This window comes from Rhinopithecus roxellana, chromosome 8 (assembly GCF_007565055.1).
Source record: "Rhinopithecus roxellana isolate Shanxi Qingling chromosome 8, ASM756505v1, whole genome shotgun sequence".
NCBI classification, from domain to species: domain Eukaryota; kingdom Metazoa; phylum Chordata; class Mammalia; order Primates; family Cercopithecidae; genus Rhinopithecus; species Rhinopithecus roxellana.
The window spans coordinates 96,157,737-96,183,802 of record NC_044556.1 but is presented as its reverse complement, the minus strand read 5'-3'; the positions used below and the strand labels follow the sequence as shown (position 1 = coordinate 96,183,802).

General features: G+C 40.5%; 1 protein-coding gene across 9 annotated transcripts in view; it reads right to left on the bottom strand.

The window, feature by feature from the left end:
* DISC1 (DISC1 scaffold protein) overlaps positions 1-26,066 on the bottom strand; it is a 411,890-nt gene that overhangs the window by 196,734 nt on the left and 189,090 nt on the right. For 7 of the 9 annotated variants that reach the window (XR_004058726.1, XM_030935643.1, XM_030935645.1 and 4 more), the window contains exon 9: positions 20,507-20,695. The exons of the other annotated variants lie outside the window; for them this stretch is intronic. Coding sequence is in view for 6 of the 7 variants with exons in the window: in XM_030935643.1 (XP_030791503.1) it covers positions 20,507-20,695 (189 nt within the window). In the remaining variant the exon portion in view is untranslated. The remainder of the gene's footprint in view (positions 1-20,506; positions 20,696-26,066) is intronic. 9 annotated transcript variants of the gene reach the window in all.

Below are 26,066 nucleotides of genomic sequence, written 5' to 3'. Positions count from 1 at the left end.
TGCTCCTCACACACTTCTGCCGGTCCTCCCTCATCCCTGACCACAGTCTCTCATGCTTCTTTGTGGCTCCTTGTCCTCTGCCTGTCCCCTAAAGATTAATGTTCTTTGGGATGCTCCTTTGCACCATCTTGTCTCTGCACTGGCTTTTCCCATGCACTCCCATCTGCACGGCTCGAATTATAATCCATATGCTGAGAACAGCCGAAGCCCTGCAGTCAATCAGCCCTCCTTCCTCAGCTTTGCAACCAGCTCTCCACCAAACATCTCCACCTGGGTGTCACTCAGAAACTGCAAACTCAACTGGCTCAAAGGAGAAGTACAATCTCTTCCAAATCTGCCATTCTTATGGTCTTGATTCTAATGAATACCACCCACCAGTGGTCCAGGCCAGGAAGCTAAGCTTCTATCTCATCTTCTCCCTCAGGATCACCTTGCACCTCCTGTCTCTAAGCATCCACTCTCAAGTCCTGTTGGTTCTCATGGCTGAACACCTCTGCCATGTATCACCTCCTCTCCGTCCTCACAGCTGCTCTCCTGTCACCTTCCTCTCTCCTGCCACTGACCTCCCTGCAGGAGGATGGCCCTCGTGTCTAGTGTGGAGTGGATTCTCTCTCCATTCTACAGCTGGACCCAATGTGGCCTTTTTTTCCTCCCCCTAATGCAAATCTTATCAGATCACTCTGCTTAAATCTGTCCAAGTGCCTCCTATTGCTCTTAGGATCATTTCCAAACTCCTTAAATGGTGTACAAGCCCACCTGGCCCCTGCCTAATTCTGGAGCTGAAGCTGTCCCCACTCCTCCACCCCACTGAACAACGCAGCCCCACTAAATTTCTTGCAGTCCCCATAAGGAAGCTTTTCTCTCTCACCTCTAATGCTTGTTCTTTCTTCTGCCTCAAATGGGCTCTCCATACTTTTCTCCATTTTAACTTTTACATATCCTGAGTAGCAGCTTAGATGTCATCTCTTCCAGAAATCTTTCCCTGGCTTTTCATACCTCCCCATCATACACTTACCTGACTGTACCGCCACTGTCTTTTTTCTGCTGGTATATCCCAGTGGGCTCTAGCATTCTAGAGGACCAGGATGGTACTGTTAGGCTCAGCACATGTAACCAGCTGCAGACACAGCCTGGCACATAGGCGCTCACTATAAAAAATTAGTTGAAAACAAGGACAGATTTACCATGAATCTAATGGCACATAAGCCTCAAGGTCCTCCACTTTCAAGAGTCCCCTTCAACCCCTGTATCCAATTTTGAATCATAATTCTATATATTTTTTTCTTTAAATAAGACCCATACTCAAATTGTATAAGCCCAGGGCTCACAAAACCTGGACTCACCATTGGGTTACATAAATGAATGAGGTGGAAAGTGAGTCTCACAGAAGTGAAACAGCTACCCCATCTCACGTCCCTCTGAAGTGGCACAATGAGGATCTGAATTCGCATGTGTCTGACACAGCTCACACTCCATCCAGTGTGCATAACAAGCAAGTCGGCTCATCACTCCTGGCCTCAGCTTCCTAATTTAGGAAGGAGAATGTTTGCTGCATGGGATGTCATAGGAATAACTCAAATAATATCTCCAAAGTACCTACATAGGAGCTGGCAAATGAATGACTCTGAAATACCAGACTGTTGGATACATAATAGTTTGAAATATCATACACCACAAGTCTCATTCAGTTCTCAAGTTCAATATCCGTTGAAATGGAGCTCTAATTCAGCAGACCTTTACTAAGCCCCTATTCTATGCAAGGATTACAGGAATCAGGGGCAGAAGACTAACAGCCTCCAAAAGGCTGGGCGCAATGGCTCACATAATCCCAGCACTTTAGGAGACTGGGGTGAGAGGACTGGTGAGAGGATTGCTTGAGACCAGAAGTTCAAGGCCAGCCTGGGCAACAGAGAGAGATCCTATCTCTACAAAAATAAATGTTTTAAAAATTAGCCAGGCATGGTGGTACATGGCTGTAGTCCCAGCTGCTTGGGAGCTTGACGTGGGAGGATCAAAGCCCAGGAGTCTGAGGCTGCAGCGAGCCTTGGTTGCACCACTGGACTCCAGCCTGGGTAACAACACAAGACCCTCTCTCTCAAAAAAATAAATAAATAAAAAACAACAAGAAAAACTGGCACAGAGGCTGGGGTAACAGATATTTAAACAAATAATTACAAAGTATGCAAAAAAAATTAAATATCTTCATCCTTTTTACTGTTTTCTAACCTTAACATTTTGCTCTTCATGTGTGTGTGTCTGAGGAATTATCTCTTCCCCTCTGGTCTAAGGTTGACTATGTAGTTGACTAACAGTTATTAATAATTAACAGTTCTACTCAGCCATAGAGCAGCTTTTGGTTACAACCTGAGTGATTTTTAAGGAGACGAAGTTAAAGCTGTGAATTGAACAAAAACTGAATAAGGTTTTTACTGGTGTCACCACACAAACCCTCTAGGGAGGTAGCAGTTCCTTGAAAAGAAGCCAAATTTCACTTAGCCAACAGCACGAGAGGTCAGAAAATACTCAGTAGGCAACTCCCTATCTGATACTACGCATTTAAAACATCTGCACATTTGTAAAGGTGCACCAGCATGATGCACAGAGCAATGACACTGACCAGCGAGCTGGATTACTGAGGTACAGCCTGCAGGAGAGCCTGAGAAAGATCTACCTCCCACTGTGTGACTCCTTGAGGGGTGACTCGCAATGCTGTGGAAATTCAGGGTCTGGGGAGTGCGCACACCTGGCTTGTGCCAGGCTTTGCCCCCTGGAAGGTACGTGGGTTTGGGCCAAACCTCACAAAGCCTCTGCTTAGTCAATAATAATAATAGTAGTATATTCATAATGCGCTGAGATAAACAGGTTGAGTATTCCTTATCTGAAATGCCTAGGACCAGAAGTGCTGTGGGTTTCGGATTTTTTTCAGCTTTTGGAACATCTGCATTAGAGTTAGCTGTGGAGAATCTCTAATGTGAAAATCCAGAATCCTAAATGCTTCAGCGAGCTTTTCCTTTGAGGAGCATGTCAGCCCTCAAAATTAGTTTCAGATTTTGGAGCATTCCAGATTTTGGATTTTCAGATTAGGACTGCTCAACCTATAATAATAACATCAACCTCAGAGAGATGATTAATGAGATTAGACAGGTAAAGCACGTGGTAAATGAGTTATACAGTTTCAAGTTTTTTAAATTTTTAAAAAATTTACACGCAGTAAAATTCACTTGTTGTACAGTTCTGTGGGCTGTAACTTGTAACCATCACCACAAACAGGATATAGAACAATTCCAAGGCCCCTAAAGAATTCCCTTGGGCTGTTAATTTCTAATCAGACCCTTTCCCAGCCCCTCTCCCAACTCCTAAACTCTTCCCCTAGAGGTCTCTTTTCCAGAGCATTATACGAATAGGATGCTGCAGTTGTAGCCTTTTGAGACTGGTTTCTTTCACTCAGTACAATGCATTTAAGAAGTAGCCAGGTTGTTGTGTATATTAATAGTTTGTTCCTTATTACTGAGTCGTGTTCCATTATGCAAAGGTACCATAGTTTGCTATTCTATCCACTCAGTGAAGGACGTGTGACTTGTTTTCAGTTTTAGGCAATTATGAATAAGCTGCTATAAATATTCATTACAGTTTTGTGGGATAAAAATTTTCATTTCTAGAGGATAAATAAGTATCTAGGAGTGGAACTGCCAGGTCACATGGCAAGTGTAATGTTTGACTTCATAAGCCACTGCCACTGTCATCCTTCTACTGTTACATCCCCACCAGTGGTACTGGCACATCCCACCAGGGACGTATGAGCAATTGGCCTGCTCCACCTTCTTGGCAGCTCTTGGTGTTGTCAGTACTTTTTACCTTAGCTATAATAGATATGCAATGTTTAGGTTTTCTTGGAGATAGAACATTTATATGAGACTGTATTTAATCATCGACTTTCGATATTGTTTAGATGTTTGCCCCCTCCAAATCTCATGTTGAAATATGATTCCTCAGTGTTGGAGGTGGGGCCCGGTGGGAGGTGTTTGTGTCATGGGGGCGGGTCCCTTATGCATGGCTTGGTGCCCTTTCAGTGGTAATGAGTTCACACAAGATCCAGTTGTTTAAAAAGAGCCTGGCACCTCCACCTCTCCTCTTGCTCCCTCTCTCGCCATGTGACACGCTGGCTGGCTCCCCTGCCCTTTGCACCATGATTGTAAGCTTCCTGAGGCCTTGACAGAAGCAGATGCTAGCACTATATTTCATGTACAGCCTGCAGAACCATAAGCCAAATAAACTTATTCTCTTTATAAATTACCCTGCAATATACATATACCTATATATAAATATAAAGGTATTCCTATATATAAACATAATACCTATATATAAATGTAAAGGCATTCCTTTATAGCAATGCAAATAGACGAACACAACTGTAATACAAGAATGTTCAGGAGCAGTGGAGGATACAGAAACCAAGTTATTTTAAGGGCTAGCCATGACCTTCAGGAAATCTTGAAAACCCCAGCCTGCTGAAAAGGTATCTCATGGTTCGGCTCTGTCCACTTCTCCAGCCTCATCTCCTATCATTCTCACTCTTACACCCTTCAGTCCAGCCAGATCAATAATCACATAAACTAATATTTATTGAATCCTTATGATATGCTAGGGCACTAAGCCAAGATTGTTACATGTATTATTACTTCATCTACTCATGGTCCTAGGAGGTCAATATTAGTAGTAGTAGCATTTCTATTTTACATGGGAGGAAACATACTCAGAGAGATTGGCAACTTCCCCAAAGCTACACAGCTGCTAAGTGGCAGGGCTGGGACTGGATCCCTGTCTCCTAGATGTGCCACATTCCTCTGACCTCTGAGTCTGTGCTCTCTTCTTCCCTAATACAACAGTATTTCTATCCCTTCCATCCCCAAGCCACGATGCATGCCCTGCCTCCTCTGTGAGGCTCTCCCTGGCTCCTCGAAGGCATCCTTGGTTGTCCTTACCTCTGCTGTCTTGACACCCATTGTTTATTGCTTCATTTCATCCTTCAACACATCGTGTCCTATTTGCTGTGTACATGTGCCTCCTCCACCAGTGACTGCAAACTTCTTGAGGTCGGGAATCACATCTTGTCACCCTTCCACTCCCCAGTGCCTATTACAGTGGCTGGCACCTGAGAGGTGCTCAACATGTGTTGTAGGAGTTGAGGAACAGCTAAGGCTTCTGAATGACAGGTCAGGCAGTGACACAAGGGTCCACTGCCGCACAGGTGTTTACAAGCTTACGGTCCTACAAAATGCATCCAAACAATGAGCAAAAATGTAGAAGCAAAAGAAGGGCCTTACACAAACTTACATGTAACTCTTGAGATAGACTCTCAGATATCCATCCCTATCAACAACAAACAGGACGAGGTATCATGCAAGATGACAACAGGGACATTCACCCAATGTTAACAGCTTTAGGCCAGAGGGCAAAAAACAAGAGAGTGGAAAAGGGAAGAAAGGAGTCCTTTTCTACATTCTTGCTACAGTTGTTCTCCTTCCTATTTACATAAGCATGGAGGGGGGTTTTTCCTCCACCTATGTGTCGCAGGGCTATTAAAACTGTTTATTCCTCCCTTTCTAAAACTCTCAATAAAAAGGATCATTTTTAATATTAAAAAAATAATAAATTCATTTGCCTGGAAAGTTCCTTGAGGAATATGGAGTCATTGCCTCTGAAAAACCTGAACACAAACCACTCCAGATAGATGGGTGATTAAGCGACCAGAATACAGCTCAAATACAAAGGCCAGGAAGAGGCAGCTCTCTGCAGTGTCTGTATCCCACGAACATATGTTAAATTCATAGATTAATTTTTTAAATTAAAGCATTTGAATAGTATGAAATATCAACAGTCAAATGCTTCATGGGCCACAAGTTCTTCTCCAGTATTCTCCCAAGTGAGAAATTTCAAAACTGTAGAGACCATGGCTGTGCATTAACGAATCCAGAACTTTTTATCCATCTTTCTTCTCTATTGATAAATGTTTGCAAATTCTAAAGGCTTGAATAGAGAAGTTTAGCCTGTCTCTCATAATTCAGACCGAAGCCTCTTAGAAAGAAAAAGGCATAAATGAAAGGGCATTCATACAAAGAAGCAGATTAATATTTCAATTGTGGCAACCAAATTTGCCATTCCCAAGCCAGATTAGGAACTATCTTTTTCCAGCATCAGTTCCCATGACTCACATCCACAATGGCATGTTTCAGTTTCCTGGGAATTCTCTGCTTTGGTTCTAATGTAGGTTTATCCCTTTACAAGTTCCGTAAGAAAACATTACTTGTGCCACCTCCTCATCTCCTCCCTTTCCTTTCACCTTCACCCCATCATTTCTTCAAGGTTCACACGTAGAGAGTTAAATACAATAACTGTTTCCATACTTTAATGCAGTTAATAAGTTGTTCAAGTAAAGCAGAAAAAAATATATAAATCAGAAATACACCAGTGTCTTAATGACAAATTTCTTTATTCAGTTCTTTGGGGACCTCATCATGTAAAGCTTCATGGAAGAGGGTGACTTCATATAATTTAATCAATGAAAAGACAGAGGAGAATTTGCTTTAGAAATTTCTTTCTTTTTTTTTTTTTTTTTTGAGAAGGAGTCTCGCTCTGTCACCCAGGCTGGAGTGCAGTGGCCAGATCTCAGCTCACTGCAAACTCCGCCTCCCGGGTTTACGCCATTCTCCTGCCTCAGCCTCCCGAGTAGCTGGGACTACAGGCGCCCGCCACCTCGCCCGGCTAGTTGTTTTTTTTTTTTTTTTTTGTATTTTTTTAGTAGAGACGGGGTTTCACCGTGTTAGCCAGGATGGTCTCGATCTCCTGACCTCGTGATCCGCCCACCTCGGCCTCCCAAAGTGCTGGGATTACAGGCTTGAGCCACCGCGCCCGGCCTGCTTTAGAAATTTCTATGCCCATATATCATGTAAAGGCAAACAATAGGCTTGTTCCACGTTTGGTAATTAGTTGTAAACAGCTACACTTTGGGATAAAAAATACCATGTCTCCCCTTGTATGTGCCTTAACACATTTCACGGTGACAGTCACGAGCTGGAATATATACCTAATGGAGCCTGGCAAGACAGGATGACCTTTCTAATTGTCATTATGAGAAGCACAACTGCAAGTGACTTTGAAACATATGGTAAACTTCATTATGCTAAAATATAAAAGCTTCTACTTTGGGGCTCACGATTAATATTAATGTCAGACCTCCTGAGGAAAAAAAATGTACTCTAAATTTTATATTGTATAAAACCCTCTCGATATCAAAGAGAGCATTTATTTATAGTCTTCAGGCTTCTTCATAGATGCTATTAAATATTACATTAGACATGGCAAAATAGAATGAATAATCCTGAAACATTAAGGGGAGGATAATGATTACCTTCCCAGCATCAGATCAAATGCCATGCAGCGTGGGAACTGAGAGACTGACTATAAATATGAGTCCAAGGAGGACAGAGGATGTGTATACAGGAGAGTCAGTGGGGTCCGACTCAGATCACACGGGGAGGGGCAGAGCGGGGCTTAGCGCACTTTTTCCAGAGCACGTGGACATCGTGGGAAGTTAAGGTGGTCAGAAGAGCTGTCCTGATTAGGCATGGAAGGGATGTAGGGAGTGAACGTGTGGATAGATAAGGGTGTGGGATAGTCCAAAGGTGGAGAGGAGAATGTGAAAGCCAGCCAGAGTAGCCAAAAGCTGTGGGAAGACGTAGTCGGGGTGGAGGGAGAATGACTCCCAACCACTGCAACAGGTAGAAAGGTGCCTTCCTGAATCCGAAATCATAGAAATTTCTTATGATTTAGGATTACAAATCATCAATGGAAAAGGATCTTTGCCTTAACACCAAATGCTGCATATCGTCTATGCAGAGAAGGGCAGGGAACTGTTGCAAACACGTTTTTCATGCCCCTGGTGACAGTTTCAAAGGTCATCCTGTCTGGCATCCTTCCAGGACAGGGACGACCTTTCTCTACCATTTCTTTGAACCCCCTCCCTTAAACTGCAGCTTCAAGGGCCACAGACACCATCAAGACACTATCCGTTCACCTATGAAATAACAGCATGCCTCTGGAAGGAAAAAAAGTAGTCCTGTAAGCAGTAGTTGCTTTTATAAAGGATCAACTTAAGACAATGGGAAATAATAAAGAAAAAAAGGGCCAAAGACAGCGAAGTACAAAACATGAGATGCATCCTGAAGAAAAATAAGGTCATGGGGAGGATACTGAGTACTTCTCTCAGTTTCTGCATTTTAACGGTGGAGAAAAGGTAACATAATATCTTTCACAGGTTTACTGAAAACAGTGAAACTGGTTTATTAAGGTCTCGATTGCGGCAGTTCCCTGAATATCACATTTGTTTGAAAGGCCAGGTCCAATGCATTACTAACACACAGAGTGGAAATACGATGGCTTTGCTGAGAAAGATCGGTCTATGTTGTTTAGTACATCATTTGTACCCTAATGCCTCAAGAAGTTTAAAATCCACTCTACACTGTTGTCTCAACATGTTATTATTTTTTATACTTTGTTCTTGGTCCATGATTAATCATGATGAGGGGTTAATTTCACAAACACATACACACATACAAATAGGAAAAAATGATTGATAACCATATTGTGTAAAGAAAAGGAAACCACTAGGTGCCTCCTTCAAAATACAACAAATAGACAAAGGACATAGGCAACACAAAATGAAAAACATTAGGCCAGGCATAGTGGCTCACTCCGTAAATCTCAACACTTTCAGAAGCCAAGGCAGGTGGATCACCTGAGCCCAGGAGTTCGAGACCACCCTGGGCAACATGGCATAATCCCGTCTCTACCAAGCCAGGCCATGGTGGCGCATGCCTGTACTTCCAGCTACTCAGGAGGCTGAAATACGAGGATCGCTTGAGCCCAGGAGTTGGAGGTTGCAGTGAGCCAAGATAATGCCACTACATTCCAGCCTAAGTGACAGAGTGAGACCCTGTCCCAAAAAAAAAAAAAAAAAAATTATAAAGGCACAAAAAAACAAGTTGAATGCATTAGTAAAAGACATGCAAAAATGAGGCATGAATTAAATACCACTCTATTGTTGTTATACCAATAATCATTTAAGAAATAATGCTTATTATTAGAAAGGATGGATTGGTAGTATCAATTAAATTGCTATAATCCTTTTGCAAATCAATCTGCAGCATGTATGTAGCCATAAAAATGACTGCCCTCTTTGGGTCATTAATCCCACTCTTGGCACTTTATCTTCAGAAAGAAATTCATGAAATAATCATTAAACCCCTCGGAATAAGGAGGTAGTTAAGTCACAGTATTATTGATTCTTGAACTGTTATGTACATAACAAATAATAAATTGGAATACCATATTGCAACCAGGGACACAGAAGTGTATAATGAAGAGTATGGCTCTGAAATGAGACAGATGAGTCTCATTCCAGTTCTTTATTTCCCATATACAGAACTTGAGCAACTCTGTTAATTCACTGAGCCTCAGTTTCACACATCAGTAGATTGGGAATAATAAATTTGTCTCAAAGTACACTTATGAGGATTAATTGGTGCCATGCTCTCACTATTGTCCTATAAGGTTAAGGACAGACAGAGGATGTAAAATTGCATCCTCAGATGGAGGATGTACTGCATCCTCTGTACAAGTGTGCAAAAAGCCTTCCTATGCTGCAAGCACAGAAGAGAATGCTAAAAATGCAACCTGGGCTCTGTTATAGAAGTTGTATGATAAACATTTTTCATTCATTTCAAAAATTTTATTTTATGCTAAAGGTATTTTTTGAAATAAATTATAATTTTATCCTAGAGTAACTCCAGAAGTTTCATCAGCTTTGACTTCAGAGAAATTCTCTATAATCTTTAGGGGAAAATTATTCACTTCCAAAAGGCTGACAGATTTGCAGGATTCCAGACCACTGGGGAATGTCAGTGTTTGGTGACCTTCTTAGGGCAGACATGAAGTTGGTATCCAGCCACTACTTTTACTCAGTCTCTGAAAACAATGGAGTTGGGTGAAGGGTACACAGACATTTGCCAAATTCCAATGTATGTGTCTCACCCAACATAATTGGTACATATGAACCAAAGTTGAATGCTGGATCCAATTCAGAGCTAAAAAGAAGCCCAAGATTTCAGTCACTTTGTCCAAACCAGACAGACCTCCATTCATTGACAGACCATACAATCATAATATAATTGCATTTGGGTCTTTTTTGGGGAGGGAAAATATCAGATTTGGGGAGACCTGAAGTGTAAAGCAGTCATAGTAAACACAGGAAAAGAGAGACATTCATAATGGGTTAATACACCAAAAAATTAAACATCGTTTTGGCAAATAAAATTTTGTTATAATTAAACCAAAAAGCAAAGTGTGTCATCAGTTGTTAATGGGTTATTAAGACTCCAGAAAGTATAATGTCAAAAGAAAAAACGACATTCTATGACTATGCAGGCATGTGGAATGTGAGCATGCCTGCCTCATAAATTTTTGATGATGCCAAGTCAGTAAATCCTTAAGCAATTCTTGATGGTTTCTGTACTGGCGATAAATATTGAATTGCAGTGCATTCACTCAGGGTTGTCCACCCTCCCCAATTACAGAATGCCTCAATGGAAAGTGGATTATACAGAGTGGCCATCCCCAAGTCCAAAACATAACAGGACTAAAGTAGAATGGGCCCAGGGCAGCAAACACTAGCTCCTCAAAGCGGTCAGGGCAGGAAAACATTCATCAGCATACTCTCTCTCTTTTTTTTTTTTTTTTTTTTTTGAGACAGAGTCTCGCTCTGTCGCCCAGGCTGGAGTGCAGTGGCCGGATCTCAGCTCACTGCAAGCTCCGCCTCCCGGGTTTACGCCATTCTCCTGCCTCAGCCTCCCGAGTAGCTGGGACTACAGGCGCCCGCCACCTCGCCCGGCTAGTTTTTTTGCATTTTTTAGTAGAGACGGGGTTTCACCGTGTTAGCCAGGATGGTCTCCATCTCCTGACCTCATGATCCGCCCGTCTCGGCCTCCCAAAGTGCTGGGATTACAGGCTTGAGACACCGCGCCCGGCCTCTCTCTCTTTTTTATAAGAGCTCAGAGAATCTGAAAAATGAAATTAGCAACAAATGATGATCTCTCCAATAAATACCATCTCCCTTGGGTTGTTAACATATGGCAGCTTCAAAGAAAAAGCACACAGGTAAAATGGCAGGGGTGTGTACAGGAAGCCATAACTCATGGTAATGCCAAAAAGGAAAATAAAATATTTCTTACCAAATTAATCATTGAAAAACCTGTGACCACATAAAAGATGTCATATTTAGCCCTAGTAAAATTAAATTCCGTAAAACCTCACAAAATCAAATTTGGTTTATAAAGAATCAACATTCATTCCTGAAAATCCTAAATTATATAATAGTTTAAATGTTGTTTTATTTATGCCGGACGCGGTGGCTCACACCTGTAATCCCATCACTTTGGGGGGCTGAGGCAGGTGGATCATGAGGTCAGGAGTTCAAGACCAGCCTGGCCAAGATGGTGAAACCCCGTCTCTACTAAAAATACAAAAAAATTAGCCGGGCATGGTGGCAGACGCCACCAGCTACGCAGGAGACTGAGGCAGAGAATTGCCTGAACCTGGGAGGTGGAGGTTGCAGTGAGCCAAGATCATACCATTGCACTCCAGCCTTGGCAACAGACCGAGACTCCGTCTCAAAAAAAAAAAAAAAAAAAAAAAAAAAAAAAAAAAAAAGTTGTTTTATTTAACTAAAGTTCAAAACTCACTCAAAAGAAGCCTAGAAAGATTGACACCACGTTGCAAATTGAATTCCTTATAATCAATAGGATGACAAATTAGTAAATTCTTAAAAGCAAAAGAGCTTCTAACTACTTCTTTACCAGAAACTGAGTAATGTATCAATCTAATAACCAATGCATTTATTTATAGGAATACAAAGGAAAACATTGATGTTTCAGCATTTTAAAACAGGAAACAGAACCAGCAACAGTTCTTTGAAAATATACAAAAAATCTGCTTTGAAGCTAACAAATATGTATCCAATTAAATTGCTACAGCTCAACTTCTCTCTGATTTATGGTAGTATGCCAAGTTTCTCTTAGTCACCCTTCAAAAATAAAGAATTGAAGTCTTAATACAAAAGATACGAGTTTCATAGGGTGACAACCTATAGAACCTCCTACTACTGAGTTAAATTATCCATCTGCTCTAGCAAGATGGCAGATAGTAGATCGTCACTTCAGGCATAAAATATAGGGAGGGTGCTTGAAAACTTCAAAAATGAAAAAAAAATTACCCGTCTTTTCAGGGTGTCCAACATCAGCAATAGATGACTTTTGGTAGACTTTTGTTTCATAATTATGAATCTATGAGTGTGGTATTTAGGTAGGGCGATGAGATTGCGGGATGGATAGACTGACATTAGGAATCAAGTTCATAAAGAACAAATGTCAAAAGCAATGTCAAAGGTAAAATGGCAGGTTAAGAAGGATTCAGATGGTGGCCTTTCCCCCTGGAGGCTCTGTGGCAGGATCCTTCCTAAACCTCAGCTTCTTCATCTGTAAAACAGAGATTCCAGTGGAGCCAGTACCACAGTGGTCCAGAGGATGAGATGACTAAAGTATATCAAGCCTTAGCACAGTGCTTAGTTCTCAAGTACTTGAGAAACAAGAAGAAAGGGGTAAGTCTTTGTTACTAAAAAGAGGGTGACTTCATACAAGGGATCATTTTTCTTCAAAGAAAACATTAAATCCACAATAGTTGTAGCTCATCCGTGCATACAGAAATCTGTGCCCAAGAAACACATACATTGCCCAAGAGCAATAGAAGTAGAAATCTGCAAATAATTTATATTTAAACCTCTAAGGATCTATATAAAAGATAACGTGAATAATAGAATTAGGTTTTATTAATTCCAGGTAAGTTCTAATGATCATAACAACATATTTTCAAATCATATGGATGATATTAAAACATAAAGCATAATGCTGAAGTTGTGCAGTTAACTGAGTGTGGTACCACTCCTACCTAGGGGCATTGAAAAATGGAGGTGGGAAGAAGAGTTGGATGCAGGCAGTGACCAGGGATGTGAAATGTTCTGCAACACATGGTAGGGTCCCTATGCAAAAAATAATCCCCTCACCCAAAACATGGCAAATAGGCTCTTCTTTAAGATCAGAAGTTCCACTTACCATCACTCTTAGCTTAATCTTCAGGACATTATATGAGTGTGTGTGAGTACATGTGTCTATCAACATTATCCCACGCTGTATTTAAATTTCACTAGCCCAAGCCCAGAGTCCATATGAAATGTACAAAGAGACTCTAATAGGCACTGATTAGCAAGAGTAATCTACAAAGCAGAGAATCTGGCAGATACTTAAGAAATACATGTACACGCCTTATTACGTAGAGTCAAGTTCCTGCTGTAAATGAATTAGCATGTTAAAAAAAAACTGCCTGTTGCAATTTGGTATGAAATATAATTGAAAACATCATTGCATTTCCACCCAGGGGGGTATGTGACTTAAGTATTTTAAGGGAGTATAGAAACAAGTAGAGAAACAGGTGAAAAAAGACATAACAATAGCAGGGACTTCTAAAAATATATAGGGATAAAAGTGGGAAAAGGAGATCAAAAGTAACTGAGAGCAAGAAAATAAATGAACAAAGTATAAATTGAATTATGGAAATTCACATACAAGGGACTACAGTTAAAAGGGACCTCAGTAGCCACAGGGACTATCTAATTCATCTCTGGACCGTGAGGGCCTGCCACAGTGCCTAGCATATTGGAAGTACTCAATAAATGCTTGTGGAAAGGATGGATGGATGGATGGATGGATGGATGGATGGATGGATGGATGGAAATGCAACTTCAAGATCTGGTTCTACAGTATTATATATGAAGCAATTGAGACTCAGATAAAATTCAGTGTCTTGCTGAAGATTATTCATTCACTGAGCCTCACATTCTGATGTTACATATGTCAGGTGCTATGCAGATGATCAGGGAAAGGCAGGACTGAGATTAAACTGACGCACCCCTACATCCTAATGCAGGTTTTTTGCACTGTATGGGGATGCCTCCCATAACAATTATCACAGCGACTTAATAAAGGAGGGAGAAAGTTAATTGCAAATTTCAGCTTAGAAATTCACAGGCAAAAATGGCTGAAGGGAAATAATCACACTAATAGTGATGCAAGGATGTAATTGGAAAGGAAAACATGGTGAGAAATTAAAAACACAAACAGATTTAATCAGGGTCCTGATAAAGTGATAAAGTAATCAATAAGGCAAGTCAAAGATAAATGATTAGAGATTTAAAACCTCAGCCTACTGGAAAAACCTGAGGGAAAAGATTTTGAATTTTTTTTATTTCTTCCAAAAGATCCTATTTGACATACTTTTTAATCTAAATGACTGAAGATTTCGAATTTGGAAAGGCAGACACATACCTATTTCTCATATAACCATCTACATTTCTTGACACACAGCACTGCAACACTCATCTGGTTCCAAAGCAGACGGCTTGGCCCTCTGTTATCAAGAGCGCTATCACTGTTCTGGCCCAGAGAGCTAAGTTGTCTTATACGTAGGTCTTAGCCAAAGCTCAGAGGAAAGAAGTGATACTTGGTGAGTCTACAGGATGTGATCTCCAGCCACTTTTTAGGTACTAAGTTACATCTTGGGATAATGTCAGATGCTAGAAGACACCATATTTAAACTTCACTAGCCCAAGCCCGAATTCACCTCCATAGTTTAATACCTTAATGTTTCTTAAAATTTGAGGGATCTTAGAATGACCCCTTTAAAAATCCGCTGAAAACCTGGATCTTTTTCTGGGAAAAACTGTACATACCTACATATCTAAAATGTGTATGTGGTTTCAGTCTCTCCTGTCCACAGTCTCTCCTGCTTTGAAGGGATCCCCTAACATGTTTTTTCCTAGAGGTAGTTGGTAACAACCATTGGATAACATGCCTATCACTTGGGTGATAAAATACTCTATACCCCAAACCCCAATGACATGCAATTTACCTATATAACGAACCTGCACATGTACCCCAAACCTAAAATAAAAAGTTGTAAAAAATAATAATACAAGTAAAAGAGTTTTTTGCATGTGTTATAAATCTCTTCAGGACCTTCCACTATGCTTTCAAGAGAATTGTCTTGAAGAATTTAGCATCACTCTGAATTCCCAAAAAATTCTGTGCTTTTCAAGGTGCTTTTGAGGAAGAAGGATGATGCTTCAACTGTCGTTTGTGCTCTGACTTCTAGAAAGTTCATTATCACATCATATTCTCAACCAAATAATTAACACTTGACATTGGCATTTTTTTTCTTTGTTTTTAAATTTTATTGTTGTTTGTTAGTTTTATTGTTTGTATCTTTGTTATACGTATTGTCCCAGTTCTCCATTTCCTCCCTCTCCCTGCGAATAAAAGAGACGCATGGATTTTATTCTTTTGGTCTACTTTTTCATGAACGTTTCTTCTACATGTACCTGATATATATGGAAAAAAGAATTACTGCCTATATATGCAGAACTTGTAACTCACAGGATTTCTAAACTAAAAGACTTTTCTTAATAGGTGTGAAGTGAAATTCTGCAAGTAGCTGCATCCAGGAACTTCAGAGTTAAACCAGTATCTCAGTATAATGTCGCTGCTACAGTTTCCTTTCTTCAACCTCCAAACCTTATGTTGAAATTTGACCCCCAGTGTTGACGGCGGAGCCTAATGGGAGGTGTCTGGGTCATGCGGGCAGATCCCTCATGAATAGCTTGGTCATCAATGAGTGAGTTCTCACTCTATTAGTTTCTGGGAGAGCTGGTGGTTAAAAAGAGTGTGCTATGTCCCTTCTCTCTCTTTTTGCTTCCTCCCTCTCCAGTGATCTGCCCATACCAGCTCCCCTTCATCTTCTGCCATGAGTAGAAGCAGCCTGAGGCCCTCACCAGAAGCAGATGCTGGCACTATGCTTCTTAGGCAGCCTGCAACCTGTGGGCCAAAGAATTCCCTTTTCTTTATAAAGGACCCAGCCTCAGGTATTCCTCTATAGTAACGCAAATGGACTAAGACACTCGTGCTTCCTTTGGTTAGCTATTTCAAGCTCAAAAATTACAAGATTGTTCCAAAAATTAGGGCAGGATCTTGTCATTGTGAACTTACAACTTTTATGTCTGAAGCAAAAGGTCCTAACCCCAAACCGTAATTTGAAAGGTGCCTCTACTCCAACTTCATTACCCTTCAACTGCCCCTTCTCTGCCTCCCACTCCCCTCTTACTCACCAAAAGACAAATGAGTTTAGGCTGGGCATGGTTAACCATCGTTCTCAGAAAAACAAAATCCTGCTGTTTGGTATTCTCACTGAGAATCCCTGCACTTAGCTTATGGATCCCCCTCCACAGATTCCTGACAGCTCACTGGGCCAGGGAACCAGCCAGATTTTTTAGCTACATCTGCAGTATCTTTTCTACTCCAGCAGCTGGCATAAGGTGGGAACATTCATTAACATGCTAATGATGTCCTACTTAAAATTCTAGCCCTGATTATTCTGTGATTAAATCTCTCCCCTTGACTTCGGTTTCCTTTATAGCTGAGTTACAGTGCGAAATCAACAATATTAATAAAGTACAATACAGATTACCAATTTATACACAAGGGATGGTGGAAAACAGTTGCGTAAATCTGAGGGCTGTCTTTTTTCCTGAAAAGCGGTTGTAGGCCTGGCATGGTGGCTCATGCTTGTAATCCCAGCACTTTGGGAGGCCTAAGCGGGTGGATCACCTGAGGTCAGGAGTTTGAGACCAGCCTGGCCAACGTGGTGAAACCCTGTCACTATTTAAAAAATAAAAAAATTAGCGGAGCATGGTGGTGGGCACCTATAATCCCAGCTACCTGGGAGGCTGAGACAGGAGAATCGCTTGAACCTGGGAGGTGGAGATTGCAGTGAGCAGAGATTGTACCATTACACTCCAGCCTAGGTGACAAGAGCAAAACTCCGTCTCAAAAAAAAAAAAAAAGCAGATGTAGCGAACTGTAAAAGTTGCTGATTTTTTTCATTCCACCCTTCTTTAAATAAACACACACATTGGAATCCACAATAATTAAATGTTTATAGTTAATTTCCATAAATATTCAAGGCTTGGAAGATAGATTTAGCTTTTCCTTCTATTTCACTGCACTTAACATTGCTCAGAATTCAAATGCATTATCCTGAAGTCTCAAGAACAGCTGACAGGAGTTAAAGCACACTTCTTTATCATCTCTTTATAGAGACTGTGTCTTGGTGACAAAAGCCAGTGGATTCGGTGATGAGATCTGCCTCCCTTTGCCCTTGAGTACCTTGGCATATTTCAGCTCCTTTTCTATCACCATATTGTTCTATCTGCTGACACTCCAAACTGAATATCCGACTCAGACAACTCAAGCATCTTCCAAGAAACACAAACTTATCACTACCCTCATTAATTTGGGAAATGAATAAAGAAGTAGCAGATTCACGGTCTGGATCTGCAATCTAAAATGTAGGAAGAGAGGACTCGTGTGTCATTTTAACATCTGGCCCCAGTAAGTAAACAAATATCGATGGTAGAGTATATTTACTATTTTAAAAGACATCATGCTGGATACCAAAGCAGTACAGTGAAACCTAAGGACGATGTTCTGACCTCAGTGGACTCATAATCTAGCTAGAGACACAAGATACGACGATATTTTAAGTGATGCGTGCAGCAAATTCATCTCAGGTGCATCATGAGAGATACACTTCACATCATTAAGAGGTCTCTATATGAGAGACACTGCTCATTGTTCCCTAAGACTGCAAATCTCTCCTTTTGCTATGGAAACAGAATTCAGCACTTTAGCAGGGCACACTGCTGCCCAGAGTAAGGACAGCTCCCAGCCCCTCTTGAAAGTAGCTGTTACCATATAACAAAGTTAAGGTCACAGGGATGTGGCCGTAGCAGAGATGTTGCAGATTTCTCAAAGGGCATGTAAAGGGGAAAGGTGAGCTCTCTTCCTTCTTCGTTTTTATCTGACTGGACTTGGACATGTATGTGGCTGGGTCAGCCGGGTTGGACTGAATGGCACAAGTTGTGGGGCAGAGAAGAACAAAATAGAAGAGTCTGAATTCCTGACAATGAGGGTGGCTTGATTATACGTCAGTTGCCTTTTTCCTCTGAACGCTGCATTCCACAACCACTGTTGGAAATCAAAATCTTTTTTAAGAATACTGCATATTTCTTAAATGATTTCATTCTCTAAGGCTAAAAGAGTCATGGTACATGCATGCATATGTGTATGTGCGTAAGCGCACTCCCCTTTGTACTTCCCCTACATTTAAACTTGAACTCACAGCTCTCTCTGAATTTTTAACTCCCAAAACACAAAAATAGCTGAATATGGACTTCAGCCCAGTTTTATCACATTTTAATAAATAAAAGCTTCAATATATTCAGGAGTTCATTATTTCTTTGTTTCCCACACTCTCAACCCTAGATTATTAATTTGGTTCACCTAAAGCCCACTCACCTCAAATTGGTTAAAAAAAATTAAGCATGTGTAAATCAATGTATAGGGAAAAGGGTGGCTGATCCAGCAAAATCCAAGTGTAAAAACATAAAGAGAAGCTTCACAACAGTAATGAGCCATCTGCAATTTAGAATCATCCATAGTAGCAATCTCTCATTCCATTTGTTTATGTTTTATTCATCATTGTGAAAATACTTAGTGAAGTGACAATGATGAGATTCAAAAAAAACTGCACGGTTCTTTTTTTAAAAAGAGATATTAATGGCTTTCAAGGCTCAACTATTCAAATGAAAATATTGCTGGACTAAATTTGCTCAAATTTGTTCACTTCCTCTTTATTCTTAGATATAATATATTCTTCATTTTGTGACAAAAAGTTATGTGGTGATAACACGAGAAATGTCGTAGTTTCCATTGTTTATACATTTAAAAACTCAATAGCAGAAACCTACTTAAAATGTACAATCCTCATTCCTATCACGACAGAGTAAACCAGGCTGTGGTGTCTCGGGTGAGCATGTTGTCATTCCTTAGTACTATAGTTATTTAGGCTCAAACGTACTGTCTGTAGTTACATATATGGAAAAAACAAGGTTTGACCTTTAGGAATGAAAAGAAAAAAAGATAAGTACTGAGTTGTTAAGTTAACTTAAGGGTATTCATTACAAAGAAGACAGAATAACTACTGAACATAGTCTTTGATTCAAATATCTCTGTGAAGAAACCTCTCTCTACATAAATTGATAGGCATTTAAAAAAAATTTATTCATCCCGGATTGATGCACTTAACTTCAGCTAGTGGATTTTATATTTCTGAATCTAGCTTATAAATACTACTCTTCATTTACTTCAATTTACGGAATATTTACAAAAGCCCTATTTCAAATCTGGTTCCCATCAGCCCCGCTCTTTTCTTATGTCTTCTTAAATAAGCATACTTTGTAAAATATAGCCGTTTATTCATATATATTTCTTTCATTTGTTTTAGTAAATAACATTTATTTAGGAACCATGGTATGCTATAAATGACCCCTAACTTTTAGTTTCTAGGGGCAATGGAAAGGCGCACACGTGCACACACACACACACACACACACACACACACACTCACTCCAGGATCTTTGTAAATTAATCTGTACCAATCTACCTAGGAGATACATTTTATTCTTGTCATTTTACTGGTGCAGAAACAGGTTCCAGTATTTAATAAAGATTAAATCTGAATTTGCTTTTAATGATTTTATTCTGCATATTAGAAACTGAATCATCAGAAATTCCTTACATTTTTTAAGAAATAAGTTTTTACTCCCTCAATTTGCACTGAACCAGCGCCTTCTGAGACCATCCGTCTGGGTGCAAATCTCAGAGTAACCTGTTACTCTTAACAACTGGAAAAGGAAAGAACACAGGAACACTTGAACTCCACTGACAAGCAGACACTTTAGCTAAGGCAGCATTCACATCTTCAACATCATCTTTCCTGGGGAAAGAAGCTCTCAGAAAAGCGCACACACAAAAGAGCCACTTTGTGGTCTTTCCTCAGTTTTCTCAGATCAACCTGATTTAGCCTATGATTGTGCAGACTAGGAGACTGAGCCAAGAGACAAAAGGAAGATAATTGTCACACAAAGAAAATGCTCAAGACCTTGCCAAGGGAGAGATTGCCCTAAATAATAACAAGGCTATTAGCAAATGCAGGGTGGGACGAGGAACAGAAAAAGAAAAGATGTCATATGTGAACATGAAAACAAAAGCTGACAAGTAATTCCATTCAGTTTGCCAAGGCGTCTGCCAAAAATGTCCCCAAGGAAAAGGGCCATGTGCTCCGTGACGCTCTTCACAGTGACGTTCACATAAAGCACAGAACATCCTGCCCGGCCACAAAACACAACAAATATCAACATCTCGCCGAGGAACAGTTGTGCACTACCTACCATAGGCAGTCTCCTGGTGCTCCACTTCTCTTCTCAGTCTGTCGTAATCTTCTTTAACACTTCCCAGCTTTTTGACATTCCTGGAACTCAACACCAACAGCTTGCTGAGGAGTCCCTCCAGCCCTTCTCTCTCTGATGTTAATGATCTAATCTCCTCGGTGAGGTCTTTAGCTGTACAGAAATGGTTTCCTACAGCACATTGTGGGAGAGAAGGAGGGAAAACAAGCTTTACAGCATCCGCACACATGGAAGATCTAGCAGCAGCTAATGTGCATTCACAGCATGGGCAAAGAAACAGAACTTTGAGATCATGTACAACTTCCTTAGCAGTCCTCTGGGGAAAGAACCTGGAAAAATACTGCTCTCCTTAAACTGGAAAAATCAGCAGTCTTTTTTATCACCTTATACTTGTTATGTCTGTTTTAGGAGTTCCATTGGCTAAGCCATGTCCCGTGAAATATGATGACACAAAAATGTCCCAGTGGAATCCAGAGGAACCACAATGTGTCACTCCATTCAAATAATACACAAATGTCAAAGAGATGACATATTATAGCAGTGTGGAAGGGGACCGGGCCATATAATCAGAGTTGACTTAAATTAAATTCCTCCCCTGTTACTCAAATCACACGACCTGGAGCAAAAAAATTAGCACATCTGGGGCAAATTTCTTATAAAATATGATTGCAACAACACCTGACTCATAGGTAGTTACAAGAATAAACAAGAAATTCTGTCAAGCACTGAGCAAAATATATGGTAAATTAAATGTAGCAAGTTTGCAGCATACAAGGTCAATATACAAAAATCAATCTTATGTCTAAATATCAACAACAAAAAACTAGAAGATGATTTTTTTAAAAAATACAATTTACAAGCTATTTTAAAACTCAAAATACTGGTGGACACTTTTTTTTAAATATGTGCAAGAGCTCTACAGTGAAAACTATTTTTCAAAAACTGCTGAGACAAAGACAAATAATTTAAAAGATTAAATTATTATACATACACTGGAGGTTCAATATCATAAGATTTCAGTTTTCCCCACATTGATTCATTGATTTAATACAATTCCAATCAAAATTTTATGAGGCTGTTTTGTAGAAATGTGTGTGCTTATTCTAAAACGTTGACGAGTGAGCCGGGCATGGTGGCTCACACCTGTAATCCCAGCACTTTGGGAGGCTGAGGTGGGTGGATCCCTTGAGGTCAGGCATTCAAGACCAGTCTGACTAATGTGGCAAAACCCTATCTCTACTAAAAATACAAAAATTAGTGGCACAGTGGCAAGCACCTGTAATCCCAGCTACGCAAGAGGCTGAGGCAGGAGAATCGCTTAAACCCGGGAGGTAGAGGTTGCAGTGAGCTGAGATCTTGCCACTGCACTCCAGCTTGGGCAACAGAGTAAGACTCCATCTCTAAATAAATTTTTTAAAAAATGAATAAAATGTAGAAGAATGAGCCCATGAGTTTGAAGCCGTAGTACACTATGATTGCACTATTGCCTGGGCAACATAGCAAGGCCCCATCTCGAAGAAGGAGAAGGAGGGAGGGAGGAAAGGAAGGAGAAGAAGAAGATAATGAAGAAGAAGAACAGAAGAAAGAAGAAGAGAAGAAGCAGAACAAGAAGCAGAAACAAGAAGAAGAGGAAGAAGGAGGTGGAGGAAGAGGAAGAGGAAGAAGAAGAAGAAGAAGAGGAGGAGGAAGAGGAGGGGGAGGAGGAAGAAGAAGAGGAGGAGGAGGAGGAGGGAGAGGGGGAGGAGGAGAAAGAGGAGGAGGAGGAGTGGCCTAGGTAAACCAAAGCAATCCTTAAAAAGTTAGTCTTGGTTTCAAGACTAAGGCTAAAGCCACTATAAATCAAGGTCATATGGCATTGCATGTAGATGGGCAAATAGATTGATGGAATAGAATAAACAGTCCAGGAGTGGGTTTACACATATACAGTCAACCAAAGTGCCAAAGCAAGTCAATAAGGAAAAGAAAGTATTTCAATAAATGGTGCTGGGACAACTAGCTATCTACATGGGAAAAATATTAACCTTGATTCATACCTCAAACCATACAAAAATTTAATTAAAGGTGGATCACAGGCCCAAATGTAAAAGTTAAAACTATAAAGCTTCTACAAAAAAAAAAAATAAAAGAATATTTTATTGACTTTGGAGTAGGCAAGAACTTCAGATAAGATACAGAAAACACTATTTAAAAAAAAGATAAATGGGCTTTATCAAAATTAAAAACTCCTCATCAAAAGACACCACTAAAAAATGAGAAGACAAGTCACAGACTTGAAGAAAATCATTACGATATGTCTAACTGACAAAGAAGTTGAATACTACAACTCCACAATTAAAACACACATGGTGCCATTGAAAAACAGGCAAATGAGCCGGGCGCGGGGGCTCACGCCTGTAATCCCAGCACTTTGGGAGGCCAAGGTGGGCGGATCAGGAGGTCAGGAGATGGAGACCATCCTGGCTAACACAGTGAAACCCCGTCTCTACCCAAAATACAAAAAATTAGCCGGATGTGGTGACAGGTGCCTGTAGTCCCAGCTGCTTGGGAGGCTGAGGCAGGAGAATGGCGTGAACCCGGGAGGCAGAGCTGGCAGTGAGCCGAGATCGCACCACTACACTCCAGCCTGGGCGACAAAGCAAGACTTCGTCTCAAAAACAAAAAACAAAAAGAAAACAGGCAAATGACTTAAAAGCCATTTTACAAAGTAAGACACACAAATGGCCAATAAGCATATGAAAAAGCATTTGACATCATTAATCATTAAGAAAAGAAAAATTAAAACCATAATGATTCCACTACAAGCCCACTCAAATGTTCCAAATTAACTCGACTAAAAATGTCAACATTCACAAGGGTATGGAGCAACTGGAACTCTCACACATGTAAAATGGTCCCTTCAAGAAAAGTTCTGCCAGTTTCTCATAAGGTTAAATGTATACCTACCCTTTAATCCAACAATTCTACTTCTAGGCATTTACACAAAAGAAATGAAAACACGTAATCAAAAATATTTGCACTCAAATAAATGTTCATAGTGTCTTTATGCCTGACAGCCAGTCCCAAACTGGAAGCAACCTAAACGTGCATTAGCAGGAAAATGCAAAAAGAATAACAGAGCTATGCAATGAAAGACTACTCAGCAATAAAAAGAAACAAACCCTTCATGCCTGCAGCAACATGTATGTGTTGTTGGTTTTTTTTTTTTTTTTTTTTTTTTTAGATGGAGTTTTGCTCTTGTTGCCCAGGCTGGAGTGCAGTGGCGCAATCTCAGCTCATTGCAATCTCCACCTTCTGGTTTCAAACGATTCTCCTGCCTCCCAGATAGCTGGGATTACAAGTGTCCACCACCACGCCCAGCTAATTTTTGTACTTTTTAGTAGCGACAGGGTTTCACCATGTTAGCCAGGCTGGTCTCAAACTCCAGACCTCGTGATCCGCCCACCTCGGCCTCCCAAAGTGCTGGGATTACAGGCGTGAGCCACCACGCCCTGCCAACATGTATGTGTCTTTACAAAAGATGCAAAAGAGTAGTGCCACATGATTCCATTAAGTTTTAGAACAGGCAAAATTAATCCATGGTAGAAGGTATCAGAATAAAGGAGGATGATGATGACTGGGACAATACAGGGTGTTGTTTCTTGAGTGATGAAAATGTTCTATCTCTTGATAGGGCTGTCTGTAACACAGGTGTCAAAATTCAAGATCTGTAAACACTTAAGACCTGTGCATTTCATTGAATGTAAACCATACCTCAATTAAAAAGAGGAAACATTAGGAAATTTTAAAGTATGAACACTGAACAATAAATTACTAAATATATAACATTAATGCGTGCCCCACAAATTAGTGTTAGAAAACCCCACTATGTTTTCTAAGAATTTATAGTAACCACAATCACAAAAATAGCTACAAACTTTCTCACCTTTGAATGTCATCACAACTTTAGGAAATAGGTTATAGCTCATATTATTATTACTATCATTATTATTATTTTACATTTTAACATCTCTGAAACAGGGATGTGCCCTACAATCGCCATCAGCCAGGAAGAAGCAGGATGCAGTGGTTATAACTGGATTGTTTTCCCAGACCTGGTTGACCATCTGCAACCCCCTGGTGTTTCAATGTACAAACTATTTTAGGACCATCTGCGTACTGGCTGTTGCCTGAAAATCTTATGTTGACGTGGATTTGTAAGACTGGGAAAGCACCAGCATTCAAAACTTGAGGAAAGGTGTTAGCAGTTTGGCAGACCATCCTACAGAAAACAGTTTATTCTTGGGGGAGAAAAAGTTGCCTCCCAACAACTTCAGGGGATCAGAGGATGATGATGTGTGGGGAAACATGAACCTTGACAACTTTGAGTCCAAATGTGCTTCAGAAGACTCAGACTGAACAAGAAGACGCCTAGGAAAACCTTAACCAATTTATTTTCCTTTTTAATGGGTGATATGTGATTTTTCAAAAGCCTAAATACATCTAAAAGAGCTATATCCATAAGTATAAGATAAAAATTCTAAACCATAGAAAGAAAGCACTGCTACTGTTTAATTGACAGCAATGTTTCTTTCTTTGTAATATATAAAATAGCGGGTGCTTTTTATGTTCACTGAAATTCATATTGTTATCTCTTTTTACAGCTGGGAAAACGGAAATCTGGAGAACTAAAATATCTTGCTGAAGATCACAGTGCAGTAAACCATAGGACAAGTTTCCAGCTGGAACATCACCCCAGAACCCCTCCTCTTAAGCATAAATTACGTTGCTAAATTCTTTATTGTTACTTAGTAGGCAGCTTTCAGACTGATACCAACGTTGAAAATGATACAAAATGTTTTCCCATCTTAAGGGCATTCTGAAGCCTAGCATATATCATCTGTCACTGAAGCCCATAGTTTCCAATGCCATGATTTTATAAAGACCCTATTGAGACTCATGCGTTTGTCTCTCACTGTTGTAAGCAACATGGCGAACACAAAAGAGAACAAGTACTGCTCCTGCTCTCCAGGAAGTTACCACAAAATAAAGGGGATAAGGTGCCTTCCAAAGAAAAAGCAAACACTAGAAGAGGTCAGAGGAGAAGAGAGATGATTCCAGGACAGACTGAGGCAGATTTCAGGGGGGAAGAATATAAGAGTCCCAAAAGAAGCAATAGGAACCCTGGTTAGACAGCAATGGGCAGGGGGTACGAGGTGAGACTAAACTCACAAGGAAGTTGCTTCAAAACAGCCGTGCCCCAAAGGCCAAGCTGCTGGGTTGGACCCGTTTAGGAAAAACCCGCAAAGTCCACAGGAGAGCAGACCGCACTTCCATGAGCTTCAAGTTGTAAACAGTAACACAAATAAAACTTTTCCTGGATCGGTAATTTCCATCCTGAACAACGGCCAAGTCAAGGACGCTGAGGATCGAGCCCCATACCGCGTGCCACAAAGAACCTCAAGGGACCCCATGCTCTGGGGAGCTCGCGGAAGGACCAGCACGGAGGTGTGACTGTGTTGGAGCAGGGTGGCCACATGTACAATGTTGTACTTTCCAATGTTCC